The 14,169-nt window shown below is 39.1% G+C and overlaps 1 protein-coding gene across 3 annotated transcripts in view; it reads right to left on the bottom strand.

The window, feature by feature from the left end:
- The window catches only part of NAPB (NSF attachment protein beta), a 40,564-nt gene that overhangs the window by 6,792 nt on the left and 19,603 nt on the right, over positions 1-14,169 (bottom strand). For all 3 annotated transcript variants that reach the window (XM_063115086.1, XM_063115085.1, XM_063115084.1), the window contains 4 exons: positions 13,319-13,365; positions 13,085-13,162; positions 6,137-6,192; positions 5,872-5,956 (listed from right to left, as the gene is read on the bottom strand). In XM_063115086.1, the coding sequence (XP_062971156.1) occupies positions 5,872-5,956; positions 6,137-6,192; positions 13,085-13,162; positions 13,319-13,365 (266 nt within the window). The remainder of the gene's footprint in view (positions 1-5,871; positions 5,957-6,136; positions 6,193-13,084; positions 13,163-13,318; positions 13,366-14,169) is intronic.

A 14,169-nucleotide genomic window follows, 5' to 3' on the forward strand; every position in this document is an offset into this window, starting at 1 on the left:
CCCAGGAAAAATATGCTTCAGGGTGTAAGGGGAAATCAAGACATTCTCAAATGAAGAAAAATTAAGAGAATTTGTTCCCAGCAGACCTGCCCTAAAAGATGGCAAAAAGGTGTTCTCTAAATAGAAGAAAACAAAAGAAGGAATCTTGGAACACTAGGAAGAGAAAAAGAACATGATAAGCAAAAATACGGGCAAATAAAATAGGCTTTCCTTCTCTTCTTGTTTTCTAAATTATGCTTCATGGTTGAAGGAAAAATTCTGACACTGACTCCTGTGACTTTAATGTCTATACAGGAGATATTTAAAACAATTATACATTGAATGGGGAGAGTAAAAGGACGTAAAGGGAGACAAGGTTTCTATAGTTCACTGGAACTGAAAAGATAATGACACCATTAGTGAGTGAAAAGTTTTGTAAATGTAATATAATACCTAAACAACCACTAAAAAAGAAATACTATTTGAGTAGACATACTCAAAAACACTATAAGAAAACAAATACAGTTGTCCCTCAGTACCTGAAAGGATTGGTTCCAGGACCCCCGCTGATACTAACATCCACAGATGCCCAAGTCCCTTATATAGAATGGCACAGTATTTGCATACATCGTTCTTCCAGTATACTTTAAGTCATCTCTAGATTACTTACAATAACTAATACAATGTAAATTCTATGTAAATAGTTGTCATATTGTTAAGGGAATAATGGCAAGAAAAAAAAGTCTGTACATGTTCAGTTCAGGTGTAACTACCATAGGCCTAACCACATTTTCGATCAGAGGTTGGCTGAATCTGCAGATGCAGAAACAGCAAATAAAGAGGGCTGGCTGTAACCCACACAAAGGCAGGAAAAAGAAAACAGAGAAACAAAAACTGAGCACAAGAAGAAAGCAAAACATAAAATGGCAGAATTAAGTCCTAACATATCAATAATCACATTAAAAGTGAATGATCTAAATACACCAATTAAAAGACAGAGTAGATTAAAAGTATGACCCAACTACATGAAACTCAAAAAATTCACTTCAACTATAATGATATAGGCAGGTGGAGAGAAAAGGAATAAAAAGATATGTCATATAAACATTAATCAGAAAAAAAGTAGGAGAGGCTATAAAGTAGACAAAGTAGACTTCACAGCAAAGAAAATTATCAGAAACAGAGAAGGACATTATAACAAAAGAGTCAATCCACCAAGAAGAATAGCAATCCAGAGCTGGAAAATATATAAAGACTGAATGAAAGGAGAGATAGACAAATTCACAATTATAGTTAGATGCTTCAACACCAGACAATCTCTCAACAATGGATAGAACTATACAGAAAATCAGCATGTATACAGAAGAAATCAACAATGTGATCAACCAACAGGATCTAATAAACATTTATAGAATACACCATCTAACAGCTGAATCACAAAACATATGCCAAGACAGATCATATTCTGAGCCATGAAACAATCATCAACAAATTCATAAGAATGGAAATCACACAAAGCATGTTCTCCAACCAAATGAAATCAAACTAGAAATCAATAACAGCAAGATTACAGGAAAATCTCCAACCACTTTGAAATTTAAAAAAAAAAAAAACACTTAAATAATCCATAAGTCAATAAAGTCTAGCGGAAAATCACTAAATGCAATGAACTGAATTAAATTAAAAATACAATATAACAATTGTGAGACACAAAGCAGTGCTGAAAGGGTAACTGATGGCACTAAAAATGCATAGACAAAAAAAGGAAAATCAATAAACTCACTTCCACCTCAAGTACCCAGAAAAAGAGCAAAACAAATCCAAAGAAAGCAGAAGGAAATATCAAGAAAATAGAAATCAATAAAAATAAAAACAGAAAAATACAGAAAACCACTGAATTCTACCAAATGTTTAAAAAATTAACACCAATCCTTTACAAACTCTGCCAAAAAAAAAAAAGAAAAAAAAAAAAAAAGAGAACACTTCCTAATTCATTCTGAGGCCAGAATTACCTTAATAACAAAACCAGACAAAGGTATCACAAGAAAACTAAAGATCAGCATCCCTATGAATATCAAAATCCTCAACAAAATATCAGCAAACCAGTTCTGACAACTCATGGAAAAGACTGCTCACCACAACTGTGCCATAAAAGATGAGTGTTGTCCAGAGAGGTGTGGCTTTGCCCTTGAAATGTCCTGTCTGCAAGAGTGCCTTTGTTTACCTGGGGGCCTTGGTTAGTGTGGTATAGCTCGGCCTGTGGAGGGGGGGAATATAAGATCAGCCACAAGGTGGCCAACCACATCTACAGGACTGAGCCCCAATAAAAACTGAGGACGACAGTTCAGGTGAGTTTCCCGGTCGGCAATGCTCTGTGCATATTTTGGGTGAAGTAAAGCACTGTCAACCCAACTCCACTGGGGGAGGACAACTGGAAGTTCCATACTTGGAACTCTCCTGGATCCTGCCCTATGAGTCTCTCCTTTGGTTGATTTTAATCTGTACCTTTTACTGTAATAAACCACAACTGTGAGTATAACAGATTTCAGTGAGTTCTGTGAGTACTTTTAGCAAATTATCAAACCTGAGAGTGTTCTTGGGGACCCCTAAACTTTGCAATGACCAAGTAAGCTTTATCCTAGGAATGTAAGGTTGGTTCAACATATGAAAATCAATGTCATAGACCATTACTAATGGAATAAAGAGCAAAAACCATATGCTCATCTCAAAAGATACAGAAAGAGCATTTGACAAAATCCACTACTCTTTGATGATAAAAACACTCAGCAGACTAGGAAGAGAAGGCAACTTCCTCAAACCAATAAAGGGCATTGACAAAAATCCCACAGCTAACATCATACTTAATGGTGAAAGACAGAGAGTTTTCCCCCTAAGATCAGGAACAAAATAAAGATGTCTGCTTTCAGTACTAGAGGTTCTAGCCAGGGCAAATGACAATAAAACGATGTAAAAGGCATTCAGATTGGAGAGGAAAAAGTAAAACTACTGTTATTTGCAGATGACATGATCTTGTATACAGAATATCCTAAGGAATCCACAAAAAAATTTATTAGAGGTAATAAACAATTTCAGCATGGTTACAGGATACAAAAATCAACTGTATTTCTATACACTAGCAATTACCAATCTGAAAAAGATATTAAGAAAAATAATTCCAATTGCAATGCATCAAAAAGAATACAATATTTATGAATACATGTAAACAAAGAAACACAAAACTTACACACTGACAACTACGAAACATTGTTGAACAAAATTAAAGATCTAAATAAATGGAAAGTCATCCTGAACTCTCAGACTGTAAGACTTGATATTGTTAAGATGGCAATATTTTCTGTGATGGTTAACTTTATGTGTCAACTTGAGTGGGCCATAGGGTGCCCAGATACTTGTAAATATTCTTTTTGGTGTCTATGAGAGTGTTTCTGGGTAAGATTAACATTTCAAGCAATAGAATGAATAAAGCAGACTGCCTTCCTCAATATTGGGGGGCCTCATTCAATCTACTGTAGGCCGGAACAGAACAAAAGGCTTTTAATAAGGGAAAATTCATTCTCACTGCCTGACTCTCAGAGCTGGGACATTCATCTTCTCCTAACTTCAGTCTCAGACTTGAACTGGTGCTTACTCCATTGGCTCGCCTGGGCCTTCAGCTTGGCCTACTGCAGAACTTTGGACTTCTCAGCCTCCATAACTGAGCGAGCCAATTCCTTACCACCATCTCTGTCTCCTCCCTTTACTCCTCTCTTCTCCCTCTTCTCTCTCTCTCTCTGTGCGTGCATGCATGTGCAGGCGCGCGCGCGCGCGCACACACACACACACACACACACAGTAGTCCGCCTTTATCCACAGGGGATACATTCCAAGACCCCTAGTGGATGCCTGAAATTGCAGATTGTACTGAATCCTATATACACTGTTTTATCCTATACAGTGACAGCCCAGTAGCATATACATACACAGTGTGGATAAGTTGGACAATGGAATGAGTCACATCCTGGGCATGTCATAGGACAGTGCAAGATTTCATCATGCTACACAGAAAAGAGCACATTTAAAATTTAAGAATTGTTTATTTCTGGAAATTTCCACTTAATGTTTTTGGACCATGTTTGACTGCAGTAAAACCATGCAAAGACCACAGATAAGGGGAAACTACTGTATGTATCTCCTACTGGTTCTGTTTCTCTGGAGAACCCTGACTAATACACTCTTCAAATTGGTCTACAACTTCTATACAATCCCCATCAAAATCCAAGCTAAATTATTGGCAGAGACTGACAAGTTGATCGTAAGATTCATATGGAAATACAAGAGATCCAAAATAGCCAAAACAATCTTGAAAAAAGTTGAAAAAGTTGGAAGACTCACATATCCTGATTTCAAAATTTACTGCAAAGCGACAGTAATCAAAACAGTGTGATACTGGTATAAAGACAGATGAACAGACCAATGGAATAGTAAAGATAGAGATAAACCCTCACATGCTAGTGAAATAATTTTCCACAAGGGTCCCAATACCATTCATTAGTGAAAAGGGTCTATTCAACAAATGGTGCTGGGAAAATTGGATAGTGACATGTGAAAGAATGAAGTTGGGCCCTTACCTAATACGCATATACAAAAATTAACTCAAAATGGATCAAAGACCTAAACCTAAGGGCTAAAACTATAAAACTCTTAGAACAAAACACAGGGAAATAGCTTCATAAAATTAGATTAAGCAATGACTTCTTGGATATGACACAAAAAGCACAGACAAAAGAAAAAGTAGAAAAAATGGACTTCATGAAAATTTAAAACTTTTGTGCTTCAAAGGACACTAATAACAGAGTAACAGGGCAACAACAGAATGGAAGAAAATATCTGCAAATCACATATCTGATAAGGGATTAATTTCTAAAATATATAAAGAACTCTTACAACTCAACCCCAAAAACCAACAACCCAATTAAAAACTGCAAAGGACTTGAATAGACTTTTCTCCAAAGAAGATATATGAATGGTCAATAAGCACATGGAAATATGCTCAACATCATTAATCATTATGGAAATGAAAATCAAAAGCAATGAGAAAACACTTCACACAAGTGTTAAAAAACAGAAAACAAGTAAGTGTTGGTGAGGATGTGGAAAAACCGGAACCCTCAGTGCATCTGCTGTTGTAAATGTAAAATGGTGCAGCCACTGTGGCAGAGTCTGGCAGTTCCTTAAAAGTTAAACATGGGTTAGCACATGACCCAGCAATTCTAATTCCATCTCTAGGTATATAACCAAGAGAACTGAAAACATCCCCACAGAAACCTGACCACAAATGTTCACAGCAGCATTATTCACAATAACCCCCAAATGGAAACAATCCAAATGTCCATCAATTGATGAATGGATAAACTAACTGTGGAGTATTACTCAGCCATAAAAAGTTATGAAGTACTGACACATGTTACAACATGGATAAACCTTGAAAACACCCTGCTAAGTAAAAGAAGCCAGTCACAAAAGGCCACGTATTATGTAATTGTATATATATATTAAGGGTTCAAAATGGGCAAATACATAGAGACAGAAAGTAGATTGTGTTTTCCAGGGACTGGGAGGAGTGGGTAATGAAGAACTGGGCTTCTTTTTTCTTTTGGGGGTAATGAAAATGTGCTGGAATTAGGCAGTGGTGATGGTTACACAATTTTGTGAATATAGTAAAAAACCACTGAATTGTACTCATTAAAAGAATGAGTAACATGATGTGTGAATTGTATCTGAATAAGAAGAAACATCAAACATTTAATTTAAAAAATGGTTCAAAAAATAAAAATTATAAAAAAAAGAATGGTTCAGAATGACTTCAGTCCGAGGAGACAAGCGCACCCTCACCTGCTCGTAGATCTCAATGGCTTTCTGATACTGCTCAAGCTGGGCAGCATACGCCGCCACCTTCAGCAGACATTTGTTAGCTGAGCTAAAACAAAGAACAGAGCAGAGTAAATAATGATCCAACAGAAAATGAAAAGACATACACATGGACCCCAGTACAACTGCATTTGGTATGGTCAAGTGTGCTCACAGAGTATCAGGTAGATTTGTCTTTTACCATACATAATAAAACCCATTTAACTATATCGAGAAATTTAATACTTGCCTGTTAGATTCTTCTCCTTTGTAATAATCAGCAGACTGTTCATAATGTGCAATAGCCTAAAAACACACACACACATTTTATTCTCAAACAATTCATTTGAAGAGCTGCATTTAAAACACACATTTGCATAGGTATTTTGCCTATAAATAAACCTATTCCAAAAGCAAACTTTTCATACCTCAGCCTACTTTATTTAGAGAATACAAGAAAGCAAGCACTCTGGAAGACTCCTGCTGGGGGCAGAAAGCTTGCTGTCTGTCCATCAAAATCTCTCCTCCCTCCCCCCAACCCCCCCTCAACAAACACCCAACTACATGGAAGCTTCCCAGCTTCCACTCAGTTAGGGGTAATCATGTAACTACTTCTCTCTGATGGAATGTCAACAGACATGCTGTGGGCACTTCCAGGCTTGGGCCATACATCTTACTTTGCATCCTTCTCCAGGTCTTTTCCACTTCTAGAATGGAACAATCATGTCCAAAGTGCCACTGGAAGCCACAAACTGAAGACAGCAGAATTCTACCAGCCTGATTCCTAAAGAACTACACAGGATAGAATGTTCCCCCAACCATAGTGCCCCCACCATTGCCAAACCCACAACAGTTACAGTGGATTGTTCTTTTAGAGAGATATGAAGCCCTATTATAATTTAGGTCTACAACTTGCTATAGTAGTACAGACTACCCTTACTAGTACCATAAGTGTCATCTAGAATAAAGGTGCTGCCTTCAATTTAAAACGAGTGGCACTCAATTAACAAGTGAAGAGGAAACAGAAGTTGCAGGCTGGAAAGCAGGAAACCCTTGTCATGCTGTGGCAGGTAAAATCAAGCTTGTGACAACTGGGAAGGTAGAACACATATCTACTGGAGTCTGAAACTCTGGAAAGTGTGTTTTGCTGTTTTCAGCAAGGTTTTATAAGGGCTGGAATCTGAAAGAATTAGTCAGTTTACAGGCAGGTATGAAAGGTAACAGACAAAACCCAGAGACAAGGGACTGAAAAAATCGGGAAAACCAATGGTAAGATATAAGTCCAGGCAATGCTTTAAACTGGGGTCTGGCAATTTTTTTTTCTATAACAGGTCAGATAACAGCACAAAGGCAGCTATAGATGACACATAAATGAGTGTGGCTGTGTTCCAATAAAACTTTATTTACAGACAATGAAATCTCAGTTTTACATGATTTTTATATGTCATGAAATGCTTTGTTCCCCAATGATTTAAAAATCTAAAAACCATTCTTAGCTTGTGGGCATACAGAAACAGGAGGGTTTGCAGACCACTGCCTTAAATTTCAAAACTTTCCCAATAAACCCAAAAGAAGGAGCTAGCACTATGGGAAAATCAGATTAAAGGTACTGCCTGTCTTTCCACCAAAGGCCATTATTTCAATGGCTTCAAGGCAGCCCCTAATGAGTTAGGAGTTAGGAATACAGACAAGAAAACAACAAATAAAACAAAACAGGCTCAGAACTATGTTGGAATACCACTCTGGTGATTGTTACTTGAACAGGGAGCTGACCGGCAGCAAAAACTCCCATAAACTCCCAGGCCTAGGACTTCCTGCAGGCAGTAGCAGTGAGGACTAACACAGCACCCCACAGAACCTTCACCTTGAAGGGTTTTGTGAAAAACAGATACCTTCAGTGTGTTTGAATGATTATATTTTGGGTCTACTGTTTCAGCCATTTAGCCTACCCTAACCAATATACTCCCCAAACAAACATATTTTCTCAGCATTATCTATAATAGGAGAAAAGCAGGAAACAATTTAGGTAGTTAAATAAAATGGGCTGCTGTGCTAAGGTTAAAGTTAGTGGATGAAAGCATTGATGTAAAAAGTTCTTCACATAATATTAAATTTAAAAACATAGCTATTAAAGAATAGCTATCGTCCTCTTTTTGCAAATACATTGCAAATACACTATGTTCCTCTTTTTGCAAATACATAGTCGGATACAGAAAACATCTGGAAGAATATACTGCTTTGAAATACTACTCAGAGCCATCACATACACACACATGGAATTATCTGATAAATGTACATCTTCTCACACTAGAGTGTAAGGTTTCTGAGGGCAGCTCCATGACTGTTTTGCTCACCATTATATCCCTGTGCCTAGCACATGCCTACCATACAGCAGATGCTCACTAAACAGATGCTAAGTGAATGAATGTCAACTGCATCACAAACGAAGGTCCCCTATTAAACCACTGCCTATTAAACCATTAATCAACTATCTTGATTAATTTGTAATACCCAGGAAAAGTTTTTCATTGAATTTATGATTAATCAAAAATAACCTTCTTTGAACTGTCCCCAAGTGTTTAGCATCCTTTTCCATTATAATAAATGGGATAAGGCATGAGATACTTAACCAAATCTTCTCTAAAGAGTTTCTGATTATATTACTTCTTTCCAAGACAGAGAACGTAGCTACTTATCTCCCTAGTTCTTACAGTACCAGTACTCAGTGAATAGGGTTGGATTGAACCATATGTAACTGCTGTTTCAGAGCTTTAAAAAAAAAAAAAAAGGCCAAATGTTGGCAATTTGGTTTAACTTAATACTTATTGCTGTGAGTTAAATGTGCCCCCCAAAAGTTCATGTATTGGAAACTTTACATTGTAACAGTGTTAAAAGGTTAGGAAATCCAATTATGGTATTTGAAATGTGGGGCCTTTAATGGGTGGTCATGGGCATGGTTCTGATGGCTTTATAAGGAGAGTAAGTGAGAAGGTTAACTCTCTCTTGTTCAGCCTTCTCACCATGTGACACTCTGATCACCACAGGACTCTGCAGAGATTTCCTACCCAGAAGAAGGCCCTCACCAAATGTGTTGCCTGTACTTGGGAATTCCCAGCCTCTGAAACTATAAGAAATAAATTACCCAGTTTCAGGTATTCTGTTATAAGCAAAAGAAACAAATACACTTATTAAACAATGGCACTGGCTCAAATGTTAGAAGTGTAAGCTACAACTACATTTATCATAGTAAAAGAAAAATTTTAAGTTTGGTTTTTAATAACACTAATCAAACCAATCAAATTACACAGTTTTCCCAAGTTTCGACAGAGATTGAACTTGAAAGGAAAGCATATCTGCCCATTTAACAGACGTTTCAGAGAAAAAAGATCGGCCACAGGTTATCTTTGGATGACCTTGGTGTTTCAAACACCAAGTTTGAAATTTTAACATGTAGGGAGATTTACCAGGCACCGCAGACCCTTAATAACTAGAAATCTGCCCACTTTACCTGACAATTTCAAAGACTATAACAAGTATCAAAAGCAGAACACAGACACCAATAACAATAACACACATAACAATAAGTCTAGACACTAAGACAAGCTTATTATCCTGTTATTTAAGTAAAGTGCCAAAGGGATTGCAATCTTCCTTCTTGGGGAACCTGGATGAATGCTACAATGCTGGAGAACACATGGGATCCTAAAATAAGAAACAAGGCCGTTATGGCTGTGACATCAATTCTACCTTATTCATTTATTTATCTTTTAAAAATATGAGCAGTAAGGGGATCTTAACCCTTGACTTGGTGTTGTCAGCACCACACTCTCCCAAGTGAGCTAACTGGCCATCCCTTTATAGGGATCTGAACCCATGGCCTTGGTGTTAGCAGCACCGCACTCTCTCAAGTGAGCCACGGGCTGGTTGCTATTTTAAAGCAAATGTAATTTACAGGATTCAAGCTTAAGAATCTACTGTGTAAGTGAAATAGCCTTAAATAGTCTTAAAATGGGATCGGTTCTTTTAGAACAAATACTCCTAGATAGAACCTAACACAAACCTTCCATATACTCTATCCTATGCTGTAAAAAGGGGTATTAAATCAGGTTCTTCAGAGGCTGAAAACAGAAATGAGTCATAGTTCCTCCGGATCATTTAAAAAGCTATGTAAAGAGGACTCATTTATTATGTGGTTCAGTATTTTACTTCATAAAGTAAGAGAAGGAAAATGAGTTTAAGAAACAGCACACTTCAACGTCTAGTAGCTAAAATCTGTGAATGAATCAGAGAACAGACATTGGGTAGTATTAAAAGGAAAGAAATCCATTTGTAACAAACCAGATATAAGATACCTTAGGTGTAACTGATTTTTCAAACATGAACTTCACACACCAACAACCACAATTTAAGGAGTCCAACCAAGCACTGATGTTTCTAAATACAGGAGTGCAAACAACAGGGAACACATAAGCTAACCCTGTGTGTGTTCAGTAAAATGTCCTTCTTCAGTTGATTTTAAAACAAGACATATCAAGGAAAGAAAGTGCCACCTAGTGGCCAATACACAGAATGGGGGTTTCAGAAGCTGCCAGGACAAATCAAGTTTTTTAAAAAGGGAAAAAAGAGGGCACGATGGATCATTTTATCCACCCCCAATTTTATGGAGACCCATACGGTGGTGTGGCTGACCAGACCATGCCCTGCCAGCAGAAATGCCACAGCTCTGCAGGTCCTGTCCCCAGAGAGCTCTTCTCACCACCTTGGAAGAGGAAGCTGATGCAGGAGCCTCTGCTAGCAAAGATGTTGAGCACAGTGCTCATCCCCTGCAAGACTCACTCACCCTCAGTAAAGATACTATGCCCATCCCAGACATTCTGACCAAACAAATACCTAGCCACGCTAGGTCTGTCTCTTTCCTGTCACAGCATCAAAACCACAGCAAGGAACAAAGGAAGGCTCAGCTCCAGGCTCTATCATCTTCCTCCAGGATCCAGATAACCTTCCAAAGAGGAGGTGCACATGCAATTGCAATGCACAGGGTGGCTCTGATTTGTCAAGATCACAGGGTATCCTCAGAAAAGCATGGCAATTATGGGGAAAATTAAAAAGGACAAATAATAAATTTTATATAACATGGTGTATAAGTCCGTTTCTGTTGCTTATAACAGAATACTCAAAATTGGGTGATTTATAGAGAAAATGAAAGTTATTGCTTACAGTTTCTGAGGCTGGGAAGTCCAAAGTCTATTTGGTAGTGGCGACAGTGACCCAGGGGTCTAATGCTGCATGACAGTGGAAGGGGAAAGGGGGACAGGGAGAGAGGGAGAGAGAGGAACATAGTGGGAGAGAAAGGGATACAGGGGGAAAGGGGGAAGGGGGAAAGAGGAGAGAGGGGGAGAGGGGGAGGGAGGGAGGGAGGGAGAGACACACAGACTCACCATTCACTATGGCATGGTCCTACAATCCAATTGCCTCCTCAAGGCTCCACCTTTCAATTACCACAATGATTTCCCACCCTCTTAACAGTCACAGTGGGGGCTAAGTTTCTAATACATAAAACTTGAGGGACACAATTCAAGCTTCAGTGAGTTTTGGGGGGACATAATTCAATCCCCTATACATGGTCAGAATGAAGTCAGCAAGGGTGAACATTAACAATGCCAATCCAACTCTAGTACTACCTAAGAGATACTTCCCCAAACCAAGATATCCTTCCTTTGCTATGGCAGAGAGAGGGGCGCCACTTCTTTATTCAACTGTTATTGAGAGCCTGCTATGTCCCAGAGTTCTGGGATATTGGGACACATAAGTAAAGCAGAGGCAAAGCTCTCTGCTGACATGAGTGCCCATTCTAGTGGAGGCAGAGAGACAACGAATATCAGGAATCATGAGCTAGCATCCCACAGCGCATGATGTAAGGTGATACGTGCTCTGCAAAAAAAGAAAAAGCTGAGCGAGCTGCGTGTGAGGGTCTGGGTATGCGTAATTGAGGGGCTAAGGGTGTAATTTTTACTAGGTGGCCATGACAGGCCTCATGGAAAAGGTGATAAATGAACAAATGCTGAAGGACATGGGGAAGTTAGCTTCAAGGACTTGAAGGATACAAGGAGTTAGCCACGTGGACATCTGGGGAAGAGCTCTGCAGGAAGACAAAACAGTCAGTGCAAAGGTCCTGAGGCAGGAACTCATCTGGCTTCTGTGAGCAGCAATGAGGCCAGGGTGGCTGGAGCAGGGTATGGAAGGGGAGGAAAGTAAGAGAGGAAAGATCCCTCTGATGCATGGGGAGTGTGGGGCAGGAGGTGGAAGGGAGCAGGGAACGGGGCAATGAAGGCCATTTGCAGATTCCAGCTGTTCCTCTGAGTGAAGGGGGAACCAACCAAAGGTTGTAAGCAGCGGAGAAACAGAATCTGAGATACTGTTCACAAGAATCACTCTGGCTGCTCTGCTGCAGGGGATGGAAAGTGGGCAGGTTGAGGAGGAGCAGAGAGCAGAAACAGGGAGATGAGTTAGGAGGCTCCTGCAGTGATCAAGTGCAAGCTGGGGGACAGCAAGGTAGTGAGAAGTGCTGAGACTCGGGAGCAGAGAGGACAGTGCTCAGAGAAACTGTTCATGGGTTGGATGTGGACCAAGGAAGCCTACATGTGATTTAAAGGGGAACATGGTAGTGGTGGGGGGAGAGGGGGACTTGAGATCAGAATCCAGTCTCAGATTATGCTGGGTTTGAGAGGACTGCTGGACACAAGTAGAGTGATTGGCAGGCAGGTGGATATAGGAATCTGGAGTTCAGAGAGAGGTCTGGGCTGCGGACAGATTTGCCTGTCACTGGCATAGAGATGACACTTAAAGCCATAAGGCTAAGTGAGCATAGACAGAGATCCCCTCTTAAGCTTTCTTCCCAGAACATCGGAGTACTTAGTGATAGAGTTGAAGATTCTTTTGGTTACACCAATGTTTTGATATGAATCACAGAGAGTGACAACACGTGAGCTTGGTAAATCGTAATGAACTCTTGTGCCTTAGACACTCATTACAAGAAAATCGCTCATCTACTCGGCAGCCATGTCCCAAAAGTCTCCAGGCAAACCCATCTGTGACCACTCTGCACCACGCACGTCAGCTGGGAGAGGAGACGGTTCTTCGAGTCAACTTGTTTATCTGTTCCATATTGAGTTTATGAGGAACTGTGCCCATTGCTTACCTTCTCAATGTCTACAAGTTCAGTCTCATAGATCTCAGCAATAGTAATGTGGTGCTTGGCTGCGATTGTAAACCTTCCCTGGGGGGGAAACAAAAAACAGAGTCACACACCTGTTTTACCTATTTGAATGCCAATCAGTTTGGAAAGGGGAAAAAAAAAAGCAATACAATTCTAAGCCATCTCAAGGACTCCACCCCGTAGCCAGCCGCTTGCTCAAGCAATGCAATGTCTTACCATGTCTGTGTAAATGTCGATGGCTGCATTTAAGCAGTTGATAGCCTCTGATAGCATTTAAGAAAAACAATAAAAAATCCATTCAGTCAAAGAACGTTCAGGTGAGCCTGTTTTCGTGGCTGTTATTAGAGAATTACAGAGGTACAACTTGGGGGTGGAGAGTAGGCAGGTTATTTAGTGAGAAGCAAACACAAATCATGCACAAGTCCAGATTCATCCGCGTGGCTTTGTTCCCAGCGGCTAAAGTATAATTTAGGGAACTGCAGCTAGAGTAATACTGGCTAGTTACTCTTAACCTTAGAGAGAGGACTCCATCCAAGTGAAAGACTGCATTATAAAGAAAACAAAACCATGGAGGTTGTCACCAACACTGATAAATTACAACTGCTAAAACATAAATGTAAATGTATTCTTCATCAATATCATTTATATATATATTAATTCTGGAAGATGGTACCACTTCACAGAAAGATCACTTCAACAGATTCTACTCCTTCTGCAGCCAAAATTAAAAGCACTTTGATATGCCTGTTCAGACAACTGTTTAGCAAAGTCAACATTTGGTATAATATTCAGAGATGCTAGCTTTTGATGTACTAAACATATCCAAAAAAAGAAGAAAAATATCTAATACATGATAATGCTAATAAATTATATTAATTTTCTAAAACAGCCAAAACTTTTCCTTATCATAAAATGGTGGTATTTATAATGCTAACATATGGCTGACAGCTCCAAGTTTATTGTTTTCTTGGTTTAAAAGAGGCAACAAAGTGAAAAGCCCTGACTAAAGAATTAGAAAGATAAATAGATTAACAAAAATTTAAAAACAATTTCCCCCTAAGCTATAT

This window comes from Cynocephalus volans, chromosome 11 (genome assembly GCF_027409185.1).
Source record: "Cynocephalus volans isolate mCynVol1 chromosome 11, mCynVol1.pri, whole genome shotgun sequence".
In the NCBI taxonomy this organism is placed as follows: Eukaryota; Metazoa; Chordata; class Mammalia; order Dermoptera; family Cynocephalidae; genus Cynocephalus; species Cynocephalus volans.